The sequence below is a fragment of the Nipponia nippon genome, unplaced genomic scaffold, assembly GCF_047370975.1.
Source record: "Nipponia nippon isolate SJK-2023a ecotype South Korea unplaced genomic scaffold, ASM4737097v1 scaffold_1, whole genome shotgun sequence".
NCBI classification, from domain to species: domain Eukaryota; kingdom Metazoa; phylum Chordata; class Aves; order Pelecaniformes; family Threskiornithidae; genus Nipponia; species Nipponia nippon.
In genome coordinates this window covers 330,654-345,746 of record NW_028262290.1, presented here as the reverse complement: position 1 = coordinate 345,746, position 15,093 = coordinate 330,654, and the positions used below count along the sequence as shown (strand labels likewise).

The 15,093-nt window shown below is 54.2% G+C and overlaps 1 protein-coding gene across 6 annotated transcripts in view; it reads left to right on the top strand.

Annotated features, from left to right (window-relative positions):
• The first annotated feature begins 5,322 nt into the window (after positions 1-5,322).
• NRBP2 (nuclear receptor binding protein 2) overlaps positions 5,323-15,093 on the top strand; it is a 30,013-nt gene continuing 20,242 nt past the window's right edge. For 2 of the 6 annotated variants that reach the window (XR_015708301.1, XR_015708307.1), the window contains exon 1: positions 5,326-5,634. Coding sequence is in view for 3 of the 6 variants with exons in the window: in XM_087775319.1 (XP_087631445.1) it covers positions 5,518-5,634 (117 nt within the window). In the remaining 3 variants the exon portion in view is untranslated. Of the gene's footprint in view, positions 5,635-15,093 lie in introns of all 6 variants that reach the window. The other 4 variants (XR_015708364.1, XM_087775319.1, XM_087775400.1 and 1 more) reach the window with 4 other exon arrangements.

The following is a 15,093-nucleotide window of genomic DNA, read 5'->3' as shown; positions in this document are numbered from 1 at the left end:
CTGAGAAGCTATGTGCTGGCCACATGTTTGCCCCGCAGAAACCACTAACAAATGTGCTGAACGAAGACAAAGCAGCAGGGAAGATGTTTGTCGGCTTCACAGAGTCAGCCTGGCACCTAGACTGAACCTTAAACTGTAACAAAGTGCAAGTTGTGCAAAAACATGTGATGTCATTACATCCCAGCCCTATCCATCAAATGCGGATAAAAATAGACAGCAAGCCAAGAGGGGCCTCCTAGCAGGGAGGGGAGGAAGGGAGAGGGAGCTTCAGCCCAGACCTCCGTGCCATAAACACCAGCACCCTGCGGGAGCCGGCGCTCCCCTGGCCCTGGAGGGCCTGCACTGCTGGGCAGCACTATGTGGGTGCCCTGCTCCTGCAGGGAGGGATGGTCCCAGCTGCACAGTGTCACCTGGGCTTTCCTGCAAACCCCAGATCCTGCAGAGCATTCTGGAAAGGAATAAAAGGAAGCTAACCCTGAAAGGGGTTCAAGAATCCCCTCAGACTCTGGCAATTTAAAGTCAGAGCACAGTCAAAATGACACATACCTGGGACCCACATTAAATAAAACAAGGGGCTCCTGGCTAGCTGCACGTCACTGCAAGACAAACCCCTCAGGACTGCCATGCTGTAAAGCAGCTTTCAGATCCTCTGCACTCTTCCAGTCATACCATGGCTAAAAGCACGGCAGTGCAGTTCAAGCCTCAGTCCTTGAGGCAGCAGTGCCCAGGTCACCTGCTCAAACTGGATGAGACCAGAAAGGAGCCCCAGTTCCACATCTTTGAGTGCCCCTTGCCCAGGGACTGCTGAGCAGAAGTGGTCCCTTTGCCCTTCCAGACAGTGGAAAAGGAGAACTCACTCCGAGCAGCAAATCCTTCCTGCCTCACCTCCCACATGCAGGAATCCTGAATGGAAAGCAAAGCCTGTACCTTTAGACCCATTCTCTCACTGCCTGAGATCCCTAACCTCCTTAGCCAAGAGCCCCAGCCCAAATGGAGGCACTCCAGAGGTGTTCCTTTGCTCAGGACAACCAAAGAGGAGCACAAGGAAAGAGGGGTTAAAGGCAGCAGCAAGCCACATGAGCTGTCCTGCCCACAGCACTCTCTCCGTGGCAGGGTGCTGCAGGACACGTGCAGACCTTCCCCAGGGTCCATGACTGCAAACTGGTGGTAGGATGAGGTGAGACAAAGCAGAGGACCAACCTGAGAGAGGCCTGGCAGAGGGACAGGACAAAGACTGTGACAGAAGGTCTCTGCAGCATGCTGTACACCAGGGGATCCCCAATGGAAACTGCCTCGCAGGGGCTGGTGAAGGAAATGGCAGCCAGCTCTTGGGGCAGGAGACGGGCAGGGTCGTGCTGCAGAGCACCAGGCTCCAGGCAGGCGGAGACCTGGTCTCCAAATGCATGCACAGAGTAGAGCCCTGCCTGGTCTGGTGGAGATGAGGGTGTCTGCGTTACACTTCAACAGCATCCCATGGGCAGTGTTCAGCAGCAGAAACCCAGGTCTGGGCCCCTGCTTTACCACAGCCTGCTCACTGAGCCTGAGTGGGACAGCAGAGCTCTGTTCTCGCTGCAGAAAAGACGAATTGTGGGCACAAGCCTGCCTTTTCCTGGGCACAGGCAGGCTGGAAGGTGCAGCAGCCTGTCATGTTGAATCTCCCCAGGACAGCTGCCTCGAGGAGGGGGTCCGAGCGCAATGCAGGGTGTCTGCACTGCCCTGCCCACTGGTGAGTGTTGGACTTCACAGCTAAACGGCTAACAGCTTGAACCCTGGAGCGCAGCCGACAGCTGTTTCAGGAGGTCGCATTCAGTACAAAAGCATGGATGCCACCAGGACGGACCAGGTGTCTCCTGCTGGTTGATTATGTGACAGTCAGGGCAACCAGCAAATGAAAGACCATATGACTTATGCCTGAAAATGAACAGGCAAGACAAATATACCCTACTATGTATTATCTAGTAAAGAAAAAGGAAGTCATAGAAGGAAGATAAAGAAGTTTACTCTGACAGGACAGAACAAACGGCCTCAAGTTGTGCCAGGGGAGGTTTAGATTGGATATTAGGAAAAATTTCTTCACCGAAAGGGTTATCAAGCACTGGAACAGTCTGCCCAGGGAAGGGGCTGAGTCCCCATCCATGGAGGAATTTAAAAGCTGGGGAGATGTGGTGCTCAGGGACATGGTTTAGTGGTGGACTTGGCAGTGCTGGGTTAACAGTTGGACTCGATGATCTTAAGGGTCTTTTCCAACCTAAATGATTCTATGATTCTGTGTGGATGAGACATTGAGGATGAGGGGGTGAGGAAAGAGGTAGTGAGATAGAGGGGCATTGTCCAGATAGGGATGAGGGGGCAGCGATGATACAGAGGATGATCACTGCTGTGGGAACATCCGCTGATCCTGCATCACCTCTGCCTCCTGTCATTCCCGTAATGTGTCCAAAGAAGTCAAGGATATCACATGCTGAGAACACTGCACTCAAAGTGACTGAGTCTGAACAGAGAGATCTAGGACCTAGCCAATTCATGCTGCTGGATGCAATTAGGTACCTCAAAGGACCTTAAAGATTTGTGTATGAGCTGCCTATGCACAGAGCGTGGCCAGTCCAGGGACACAGCAACATCCAGCTAAGGACGTGTCCAGCACATGTGAAATGAAAACAGCAGAGGTCCACAAAGAACATGTGAAGACCAAAAGTGTTTCCTTCCCAGAAAGCATGGAGCAGCAGACAGTGTGAGAGCAACTCCTCCGGGTCAGATCCAAGCCCTGCATATCCCTGCATCCTATTTTTGCAAGTTGCTAATAGTGGATCCCGAGAGGAAGAGCACAGGAACCGGAGCAGGGACCGAGCAATATTTCATCTGCTGCAGACTCACAGCTTCTCACAATGCGCAGCTTAGAGCCCTCTTGAGCCAGAGGCTACATCTGCGTCTCTGTGTTTAGTAGCCCTCAATCAATTTTTCTCCCACAAATTTGCCTAATGGCTTTTAAAACCCTTTTCTACTTTGGCTGCTGTAAACACCCTATGGCAATGAATTCCACAACGTGTCACCCACGAACATTTCACCCCAAGTAACACTCAGTAAAAAATTACTCCCATGCATGTATTTTGCAGCTCTTGCCTAGCCTTTTCATCGGGCATTGCAACTACTGTTCTGTGTGAAATGGTGAATAACCATTCCTACGTGCTCTCTCCGTGCCGCTCCTGGCGCTCTCAGCCTGCGTATCCCCGGCTCAGCTGAGTAGTTCGTTTCATGTGAAAGCTCGTCCGCACTTTTGATACCCCTTCCTGTGTCACAAGAGTCTCTGCAGCTCTTCACAGCCAGCTTTAGAGCTGACTGTCCTGAATAGTTTGGTGTCATCAGCAAACTCTGCCAACTCATTGTTCATCCCTTTTCTGGACTGTTTATGAACGTGTTGAAAAGCAGTGCCTGGTACTGAGCCTGCCTTAGGTACCACAGTACATTCTCTGGCCATTTAACATCTGCATTCCTCCAGAGCTCTTGGGCAAATATCTCAGCCTGGCAATTTGTCACCATTCATATTATTGATTCATTATATAATCTGTTCTTTTGTCACCTCATTTTGAGACAAGTCCTCTGACTGTCCCGTAAAGAAAGGCTTCCTACAGAGTAAATGCTACAGCAGAGAATGAACTTCACTTTTTCATTATAGTCCTGTCTCTCCAGTCACCCCATTTAGACCCCCATCATCTTTGGGCTCTACGTATCTTCTGCTCAGGTTCTTGCCTTCAGTGTTTCTAAGCACTGCTTTTTACCTTTTGGCCAGTTATTTGTCAAAATCTCTTTTGGCGTACATTTGGCCTATCTTCCTTGTTTGGACACAGCTGTTAAAACTGAGAGATCACCCCCAGTACAGGCTGTCCCCCCATCAGGTACAGCTAAACTGGCAGACAGCTGGCAGAGCTGCAACAGGGAAGCAGAGTCTGCAGAAGATGGGAGGCTGTCACAGCAGTGCCACGGGGGTCGTGGAGGCACGGGCAGATAGGAAAGGCGCCTGGGGTGTGCTTTGCATTTTATGTTTGGTTCCAACCTTTTTATTCCTTGTCCTTGTGCTTATTCTCAGCTGAACTTTTGCCTTCCACTTTGATAAGAACCAGTGACTTACTTTCCTACAAGTCTTACCTGGTAGGCACAGGACAAGGTCACCACGGGAGCTTGTGGCACCTGGCTTACCGACTGGTAGCAGGGTGGCGTAGCGGGTGTGTGTGCCTGGAGGGGGCCATGGCCTGGGACGTGCTTTCGCAGTCCAGAAGGTGGTGGCAGGGTCTGCCAGGGTCAGCACGGGGCTCACAGTGACAGCCAACAGCCTTCAGCCGGGATTTACCCAGGTGGGCTCAGACAAGGGTAGGCCACGGGGAGCCGGCAGCAGCAGCTCAGGCCCTGCTAGAGTGCCCACAGCAGTGCCTCAGGGCTGTAGCTGGTGGCACCGTCACGCTGGTGCCACTGTCAGAGCAGCGCAGCCTGCAGCAGGCAGGACCTGGTGGTGGCCCACATGACGAAACAACTCCTATTAATTTATACTGTGTTTCAGGGAACGGGATTTTGTGCGTTATACCTGGTGTGCACCATCAGTGCCTCCTCATCCAACAGCCACCCTCACCGCGGTCCCTCGCGGTTAACCACACTGGCTAAAAGGAGTAACGGTCTGGAAGGAGAGAATGTCTCACAAAACAGCAAGCAGGCACCCGTGCTTATATGGAAGCAGGGTGGAAAAAATAATGAATGTGCTAAAAGAAACCGGAGACGGCCAGAAAGAGAAGAAAAACATCAAACGAGCCAGAAACTCTCCAGAGGAATGAAAACATCTGTAAGACTTCTTGCTTGGAGCTGGTGGAGCGGCTTCTGGGTGCACGGTGCCTGGGCGGGCACGGGAGACCGGCTAGCTGATCCCCGGGCGGGGAGCAGCGGCTGTTCGGGGAAGATGGCGAGGTGGCAGCGTTCAGGCACTACGGGAATCAAGGGACGGGCTGCTGCCAGCCGGGGGAACGCGGAGGCCCGGCCGAGGGGGGACTGGAAGGGCGGCAGATGCGCGGACGGAGAGGGCCAGCCGGCGGTGGGACAGGCACCGAGACGGGTGGCTCAGGCCCGGGTGGGACAAGCCCCGGGGCCTCCCAGCGCAGGGGTCCCTGCGGGGAGCAGCCGGCGGGGGCGGAGTGGCGGCGCCGCGTCCTGCGGGAAGCGGGACCGGAGCGGGGGGGGGCGGGGGGGCGCCGGCCGGCCCCGGCAGCGCTGCGGGGCGGCCGGGAGCGGCGGGGCGCGGCGTCCCGGCGGCGCGTCCCGGGGCCGGGGGTGTGCGGGGCCCCTCCCGGCGGGGCGGGGCGGGCCGTGCGCGGCCGCACGTCCGGAGCGGGGCGGGCTGAGCCCGCGGCGGCCCCGCGCGGCGCTGTCAGCCCGCGGCGCGGCTCGGAGCGGCGCGGCTCAGCTCAGCTCGGCTCGGCGCGGTTCGGCTGAGAGGGCTCGGCTCGGAGCGGCGCGGCAGGGCTGCTCGGCGCGGGGATGGCGGTGCCGGAGCCGGACGCGCGGCTGGCGCAGGAGAAGGAGGAGGAGAGCGAGGAGGAGAGCGAGATCCTGGAGGAGAGCCCCTGCGGGCGCTGGCAGAAGCGCCGCGAGCAGGTGGGCGCGGGGCGCTGCGGGACGGATGCTGCTGCCGCCGCCGCGGCCGGGCCCTGCGGGGCCCCGGGCTGTGCGGGGCACCGAGCGCTGCCCCTCGCCCGCGGCCGGGAGCCCGCTCGGGGGCAGGCGGCGCCGCCAGACCGCGTCCCGCCGGCCGGGGCCGGGGCCGGGGCTGGGAGCGGGGCGGCCGCGGGCGAGGGGCAGCGCTCGGTGCCCCGCACAGCCCGGGGCACCGCAGCGCCCGGCCGCGGTCGGAGGCCGATGCGGAGAGCTGCCCCGGAGGCGCGGGGTGCCCCGGTGCGGGGAGCCGAGCCGTGCCCCGAGGGAGCGGGGCGGTCCCGGGCATGCAGCCCGCCGCGGAGGGCACCGATGCCCGAGGGACCGGCCGTGCTGGGCCGCCGCTCGCAGCCCGCCCCTGGGCCCTGTCGGAAGGAGACCGGGCGCTGCTGGAGCCGCGCTGAGCCCGGTCCTGGAGGCTTTTGCTGGGCTCGGTCTTTGCGCTGTGCCTGGGAGCAGCGGTGCGGGTGGCCGGTCGGTAACCACGGGTCGCTGGCCCGGCAGCTCCTGCGGGAACGAGGACTTGCATGGCAGTGGCGGGCACTGGCCCCCGCACCGCTGCCTCCAGGGCCGGGGAACCCGGTTCCTCCTCTCCAGACAAGGGGCTCAGTTTATCTTCCCAGCCCAGGGGCTCAGCACAGCCCTCCTGCAACGTGCCCACCAGGGTTTTGCAGCACTCCCATTGTAGCCCCTTGCCCTCTCTCTTCCAGACATGTCCCCCATATCAGTGTAATGACCATCTCCCCTGGAAGTGGAGCCTGAGTCTCCCTGCCTCTCTCAGGGCAGCCAGGAACAGGGACCAAAGTCAGTGGGTGAATCCTGACGCCAGGCAGGGGTGGGACAGCACTGAGAGACAGACATCACAGGCACTGTCAGCTTCTGAAGGGTAAAAGGGCCCATCCAAGGCCAACCCTGTTCTTTATCTTCCCACCATCACCTGTTAACGACCTGGTAGTCCATAGCCTCTAGTCTGCCCATGTTTTAGGCTGTTTTCCCAGTCTGGGCTTTGCTGAGATCTTGATAACCTGCTAATGTTGGTGCCATCAGCACCTGCCCTTCTTGTGTCCCTCTGTGCTTTCTGGTGCTTCCACACCCACACATCACCCTTCGATCTCCGTTCCTACTACCTTACCACCTCTGCCCACGTCTTCTCTACATCAGGGCCTTGCGTCAGGGTGTATGTGCCGCATGGCTGGTGCCTGAGCCTTGTCCCACGCTGTGCATGCCACATGGTGAATGCCAGAACCTGACACCACATTCAAAATCCCATGGCTTCTTCCCCTACTTGTCCTTGGTGCTCCTGCAGTATCAGATCCCACCTGTGTGGCACATCCGAGGTGTCAAAGCCAGCAGTATCTTTGTCTTGTGTTTGTTGTTTCATTTATCTTTTTTGGGACGGCCTTTGCTGGCACCCGTTGTCGGCCATCCCTCTGTGCCCTGCGTCTGACCAAGCTTCAGCTGCTGGTACAGGCGTTGCAGTGTGCCCTCCGTGCCGCAGGTGGGCTGTGGGTGCCTCTCCCGTGGTCTCTTTGCCAGGGTGGCTCTGTGGGACAGCTGAAGAGGTGTGGAAAGCTGTGCAGAAACTAGTATTTTAGCTGAGGGTACCCTGATGCTCCTGTAATTAGATCTACAGACTTAAAATGACCTCGACTGTATGTTAGAAACAAGCATCAGGGTGGAAACTTTTGGTGTAGGTACGGGATAAGGCCCTGTAATTTAATCGCGTCTGACCTGTAGTTGCATTATGTTTTTTCACACAGTTCTTGGATGATGTGTGTTAATCTCTTACCCACAAAACCAGCCTGAAACCCCTAGTTGTCCTTCGCAAAGAAATGACTTGGAGGTCATTTCTCAAATGAACAATCTCCATCTGTTTTGACCTAATGGTGACATTTAATGATGTGTATTTTAACATTTAATTTTGACAAGGGAGCTTTCTGGAGTGGTGTTGCAGTGGCTGGAACTGGCCCCTGGAGATTTGTGCAGCATATGGGAGAAGTGGAAACAAATGCGGAGCGCAGCCCCGTCAGTGACATTTCCATGCAGACGTTTTGGTGATCGGTCGTTGTGCCGTGGTGTCCATCTGCAGGGAGTTCTTCGTGCTGGAGCGGTGGGAAGGGTGGGTTGGCCTTGCCTGAGTGTTGCAGGACAGGCAGTGGCAGGAAGGCTCGTGAGTCTCGTTAGTTTGTGATACGGTCGCACATCACAGCCATGAGTTGCAGTGCTGCAATCACATGTTTGGCAACACAGGAGGCCTGCCGGCTGCTCACCAGGTCTGTGTTGCTGTGCTGTGGCAGGGTTGCATGCTCCTGGGGAAGCGAGCATTCAGGTGATGGACCCAAAGGAGAGCGGCCTGTTTAGCAAGTGCAGGTTTCAGAGTCCAGGATCTGTAAAGCTGCTGTGACAAAATGCACGTGAACTTGAACAGAGAAATGGTAGCACTGCCTAGATTGCAAATGCGAGTGAAGGAAGTTTTGTGTAAGAGACTATTTTCTTGCAAATCTATAGATGCTTACTTACCTACCAGGAAGAAAAAACACCGTTTGCTGTCTGTAAGCTGTCCATTTAGTATCTTCTAACAGCCATGAACAGCCATTCTCTTTAACACACATTCTGATTGCCATAAGCATTTCAAGTATTTTTACCAGTAGGGGTTTTCCCTCTCTGTCCTGATGATTCATTACAATTATTTATTCTCCTTAATTTGCTTTTACCAGAACAGTCGAGTCCCATGTAGGATCCACAGTGCTGTGCTTGATCTAAGGTCTTGCTGTTTCGAGAACGTGTCCAGAGAGGTGGGAGAGCTGCCTGTGACCTGACATCTCTGCAGCAGGCAGAGAGAGCCCAGGCCCGGGGCTTGGAGCGGAGTCTGGAGCCTCGAGAGCTGAAGCGGGCAGAGGCAAGCACCCCATACAGGGTTTTAGTGCTTAAACCGTGATGGTCAGTAGTATAGGCTGAGAAGCAGGTTATGATAAATTGCTAATGTGTATGTATTAACACAAGGACTACACGCTTGGTTTTACACATGGCCGTTGTAGCCGTACTCCACTGGGAGCATGCAGAGCAGCAGCTCACGACCCTACTGCACATCATTACACCACATTTCAGGTACGGACACAACAGCTAAAATGTGCCCTGGCCCCTGGGCCAGATCTTAATGCTGTGCTGGGTCTGGCCATGCCCACAAAAGAAGACGACGTTTCCCTTCACAGCTTCCTTTGCCTATTTATGATGCATATATTCATGATGGGTATGAAGTCACCAATTTCCACAAGCAGTTCAGGAAATAAAAGCACTTACAGTATTTCTGCAACTTACGTGGAGAAAGAGTCATGTGAATCCTGTGGTGACTTCACGTTCAGCACAACCCGTGTTCTGCCTCTTCATTTCTCTCCCCACTATTAGTGTGAAAGTGCAGCAAAAGAATGCTGCTGTTGTAGACTTTTCCTGGTAGGAAGGTACATTTTCTTCAGTGTCGGTTTGATGACTTCGTTTACTTCTTCCACCCACCCTGTGGAGTAAGAGTAGCAAGGAAGAAGTAACTTGATTTACTGCTTATGTTAAAAGTTTTGCAACTTTCCTTGTCTGAATACAGTTTCCTGAATGAACCCTAGCACCTTGTTACTGAGAGCAAACTGTTTTTATCCACGTTGCTTTGCTTTTGCAGAACCTCTGTCCATTTGGAAAGGGGACTGTACGACCAGTAGATATTTGTTGACTCTGCTGTTCATGAGCACTGGTACCACCGCATTAATCTGTAACATAGACCGGGTTCAGGCTATTATTTAAACAACCTCTCCAGCATCTCTCCCGTCCATCTCTGGGTGTCCCCACCTGTCGGTACTGCCCGTTGTGCTCCCTGCAGGGATGTCCTGGACTGAGTGTGCTCTGGGCTGCCTTTGCTATCCCTCAGGGCCCTTTCCCTTCAGATGAGAGCACATGCTTGCTGTGGCAAAGCTCAGTTGTGGTTCACAGGACCGAATTTTAGAGTTGTTTCTCTGCTTGTAACTGCCATTGCCTCTGACACGGTGTTCTGCTTCGCGGTGCTGGCAGCTCCAGCACGGCTGCTGATGGCTAGAACAGGGCTGGATGCGTTTTCACTTGAAATAGTCCATTGCTCCCCTTTTGGTCACCTTGTTTAGTAAAAGGGTTAATAATGGAATGTGTAGTGATACAGAGCCCTTGAACTATGAGCTCTAACTTCTAAAACCAGCAGGATGAAAGAAAGGAAAAAGGGAGACAATAATAGAAAGAAAGAGAAGAAATGCTGAAGCAGACTTTAAAATTAGTTTTGGGCTCCTCACTACAAGACGGACATTGAGGTGCTGGAGCGTGGCCAGAGCAGGGCAGCGAGGCTGGGGCAGGGGCTGGAGCACAAGGCTGGGGAGGAGCGGCTGGGGGAGCTGGGGGGGCTCAGCCTGGAGAAGAGGAGGCTGAGGGGAGCCCTCATCGCTCTCGGCAACGGCCTGAAAGGAGGCTGGAGCCGGGGGGGTCGGTCTCTTCTCCCCAGGAACAAGCGATGGGACGAGAGGGAACGGCCTCAAGCTGCGCCAGGGCAGGGTTGGGTTGGGTATTAGGGACAATTCCTCCCCCAAAGGGCTGTCAGGCCCTGGCCCAGGCTGCCCGGGGCAGGGGCTGAGTCCCCGTCCCTGGAGGGATTTAACAGCCGGGGAGATGTGGTGCTCGAGGACATGGTTTAGTGGTGGCCTTGGCAGTGCTGGGTGAACGGTTGGACTCGATGATCTTAAAGGTCTTTTCCAACCTAAATGATTCTATGATTCTATGAAAATTAAGTGATATTAAAAAATCTGCAAGAGGGAGAGATTTTGAAGTGTTGCTATAGGTTCCCACAGATCAGAAAATGAAAACAAAATACGGAAAAATAATCTAAGCATTTGAATACACTGAGGTGCAAGGGGGTTCCTTCTTTTCGGCATTAATTATGTTTGCAGTTTGCAGTGAGGATAACCAGTTCTGTGATAGATTATTTGGAAAGCATCCAACTTTAATATTTGCCACCAGAGTTATTTTTAAAAGCTGCTTTGTTGCCAGCCCTCCCAGGAGACTAGGACTTGAAGTGTGTTTTGTTGTGAAGTGCTTTTCCAGAGCAGAGGGGATCAGCTGAAGGACTTAGCTCTTTCTTTTCATGCCATCTATTTTCTTCTACCCCTTACTGGTTTTATGGCTTTTGTTTGCTGTTGTTTAACTTTCCAGGATGGGTTTACTTGTGAACCTGCTGACCTCAGCTGATCAGACAGGTTAATATGGTAAGGCTTTGCTCTGTGCTCCAAATAGGTGGTGGGGCATTCCAGATGGTTTTAATTGAGGATATTTGTGAAAGCAAGAGGAAGTTGTTTGAACTAAGGTGGCATAACTCACCGATAGATAAACTTTGCTGCAAACAGATACTGAAGTCCTCTTCTCAGCATGTATTCTACAAGTCTGGCAACAAGCAAGAGTTTGCATGCTAGATTTAGTGTCCTCCTTCTTACCCTTCTTCGTTCGTGCGGGCAATGCACGGGGACTGTTTTGCCTTTTGCTTCAGGTCCACTTTCCCTGTGCTACTTTCTCCGTTTCAAGGAGCCTTTAATCCTTCATGATCTTACCCGTTCATAACAATCCTCCGCCTTGTTCTCACTGCTGGGGAGGGAGGTGACGTCAGCCCAGTGGTAAAGGTTAGTGCAGAAACTTGTCCTTTTTCATGCAGTAACCTGCTCTTTTATTCCCATTCACATTCTCCACAAGAATGCCTTTCTGTTTGTAGCTCATTGCTCCTGGGCTACTCGGTGTGCTCCTAAGGCATTACCTGTCTGCTCTAGCTTCTCCACCGTGTCCCGAACACACGCAGCTCAGCAGTTCCCAGGCTGTTCCTTCTGTGCTCCCTCCAAACTAGACACGAAAGAGAAGTATTACAATTACCGGCATTCTCCATGTTTTGTTCCCTTTCCTGTTTCTAACCAAGTTTTTTTTGCCTTTTCATTGGTTTTCCCATGCAGGTATTTTTGTTTACAGTGGCCAGACATTGTATATGAGTCTTGCAGGCTTGTACACCTTTTGTGTCCCTTGTCTCCTTTCTCCTTTTTCTCTGATGTAACCAGAGAATGCACACAGTCCCAGAGGCTTTTATATTTTACTTCTGGGACAAGGGAGGTGTCCCACGGTCGTGTTACAAAATGGATTAAGAGATGATCAAATGCTCATTGGTTGCCTCTTCCATTGGACAAGTTAGCATTTGACAGCAAACCCGTGAAAGGCAGTGTTTGAGCATTCCCCCGAAGCGATCAGATACTGGTCAGCAAGGTGTTTTTGTTAGTTTTCACTGAAACTGCACTGCTGACAGCTTAGCTGTTCAGCTTGGGTTTGCTCTGTGCCAACGCAGCAGGAGGGCAAATCCCCCTCCTGGAGAAGTCAACAGGGTAAATCACACCAAATTCCTGTTAACTGGGCTAATTCGTACCGGTCACTGGTCTCCTGCCTGACTCATAAAGGGTTGCTGTTTGTTGTTTTCTAGCTGGGCTTGGATGACCAGCCAACGCAGTCCGTTGCTTTCTGGATGAGCACTGCAAAGCCTGACCGTGGGCGTTTGTCCCCAGCTCAGATTGGCAGGCACTGGGGGCCTGGAGCAGCGGGACGGGGTACCGCATGCCCAGCCTGTCCTTGGGCACCTACTGCTCTCTGCCCCCACCTTCCCACCCCAACCCCTCCAGCCTCTGCTCGCCTGCCTGGTGCCCAGATGCAGGCTGGTGGCAGGGATTCTTTCCCTTTCCTACTGTAGTCTGCAGAGCCTTCTCTAACGCCTGCTGCAAACCTGCTGGGCTGCTGTCTGTGTGTCCCGTGTTTCAGCGATGCTGCTAATGAATTTCCAAGGTGCAGTTTAGCCAGGGAGCAAAGCTGCCTGGGCTGGGCAGCGCTCAGCTTCAGCTGACCGCAGGCTGCTCCCTCCCTCTCCTTCCCAGGGGTGCGTGGTGCCCTCGGGGTAAAGCAAACAGCTCCCTGGGGTCCGCCTTCCCCGTCCGCAGACCAGGCGTGTGTGCAATGGTACCGTCTTCTGTCCAGGAAATAACACTACTTGTATTGCCTTCAGCGTGCAGGATCTCTCCTGGCTCTTATCTGGGCAGTAGAAAAATACTCTTCTGTCCCTTTTTCTCAGCAGTGGAAGGAGAACAGGGATCACAGTGTTTGCTCTGGCAGCTGCTGGGCAAGAGGGAAGGGCAACCATGGGTATGGAGAGAAAGGAAAGACTTCCAGCCCTCCCTCCCACAGGCAGAGGGGACAGGCTGGCGGGTGGCTGTGTTTCCGAGGAGGCCTGCTCCAGGTCCTGCTGGGAGAGGCTTCCTCTCCTTGTCTACAGGTATTAAACAATGACCTCCCTGCTGTTGCTGACAGGCAGGGGATCTCCTGGGGATGGATAGGGAAAGATCATGGAAAAGGGCTGGATGAAGTGGGTGTCCATCATGCCCTGAGATTGGAGAGCTCTGCTGCTGCACATCCTGCTGTGTTGGCCGTGAATCTGTTTCCCTGCAGCGCAGCCGGGCACCTGGTTATTTTTCCTGGTTGATAGGCTGAATGCCACTTCTGCTTTCTGCCCATAGCTCTGCTCCTTCTCTCCTCTTTGAGGGTCACCGCTCCTCCAGCATTGTCCAGGACGAGTGCTGTTTACCTGTACCTGCCTCACTTCTCTCCGTGATTGCACTGATGTTAAACTGCAGCAGAGCTTGCCCTGACCCATGCCATTGCCTCCCAGCTCTGTAAGCAGCACGCCACCATCCCTGCTCGGCTAGGTCTCTCCAGCTGGTAGTGTATCCATGCTGGTCTGAATTAGTGCTGAGAATGTGTTTTTGTGAGAGGTAGGATCAAATGCTTCACTGGAATAAAAATATTTTCCGTCTCATGTGTTCCCTTCACCTGCTAATTGTGTAACACGATGACACAGAGAGAACAGGTTTATCTGGCACCGCAGATCCCTCTCCTGCTCCTGCAGAGTCACAGGACATTGTAGGCTTGATCTGTTGTTTTGCTGTGGACTGCAGATAGCAGTATGGGTGGATGTCACCCAGCTAGCTCTTCTGTCACAGCCTTTGGCACACCTGCCACGAGGTGAAATCTAGCCAGCAGCCCAGCCCGGCTCAGGAGCAGATTGCTCCGTAATTGCTTGGGGCTGCTGCTGGTCCTGGCCTCCTCCCTGGGGACAAAGGGGCTGTTAGTGGCAGGTCTGGCGCTTGAAACTGGGCCCTGGAAGCATGAGCTCAGAGCCATGCCACTGAGTCTCAGACCCTGGGCAGAGCGCTCCCACCTCAGGAAAGTGGGATGTATCGGCTCTTCACCCAGAGAATCACACATGTACAGCGGGACTGTGGATGAGCCCCTCTTGCCCCCTGGGTGCCCGCTGCCTGCACACTGCTGCTCCTGCGGGACCTGCTCCAGCTTCTGCTCCTCGGCACAGCGGTGATCAGGCAGACTCTGCTTGCCGCGGCTGTTTGTTGTCCCTGTCCCTTGGTAAGCTGAAGGAAGCAGTGCAGGTGTCAGAGTGGGGCCTCAGCTCTCAGCTCATTTTTTTTCCTTTTACGTCTTTTAAAAAATTATTTCCGTGTCGCAACAGTCACCCTTGCCCTGCATGTTGCGTAGCATGGGGTGGTGGAAAGAGGAGTGCAGCCTCTGTCAGGGCCAGGGAACCTGTGGTTTGGAGAAGGCAAGGGGAGCCCAGCTTCAGGCAGCGGGCTGGAAAGGGGGTCCCTGCAGAGACACAGTCCTCCGTCTCTGCTGCTTGCACAAGTTGCTGTGAGAGGACAGTTTCTGCTGCCTAGGCTGTGTCACCTTGCCTTAGCGGCACCTCCTTGCTAACTGTAACCTGAACAGAAGTCCCTTGAGAAGCCCAGACACAGCCTTTACTGTCGCCCAGGCTTATGAGATACTGGATTGGAGGGCCAGGTTGGGATTTACTCTGCAAAAGTACTTTCCCAGGCACATTGTGTTCCCTGCTCAGCCTTGTGGCCCCACCCCAGCAAATCCTGCCAGTTCCCAGCACCAAAAGGGATAACGTCGTGGTGTGACGAGGAGTCAGGTAAACTGTGCACACAGTGAACATCACCATCTTCATGTCCTGCTAGCCCTCCTCTCGTTACCAGCAACCTGGTGTTTCTGGCAGAGCAGTACTGGCACTGCTCCCCTGACAGAGACACACGGGGATTGTGACCTGTAGCATCAACATGTGTCTGCTGTCGCCGTACAACCAGGTGGGTCCTGGTGCTCTTACCAGCATGGCACAGCTGTTCTCAGTGAGCCTGGAGAGCCCGGGGCCCTGTAATCCAGGTAACCGCTCCTCCTTCTTGCTTGGCTCTCCCTTTGGGTGTCTTTTTGGCTTTGCCCTGTGTCCTCCAGATGGTGCCGTTTCTTACATCCTGG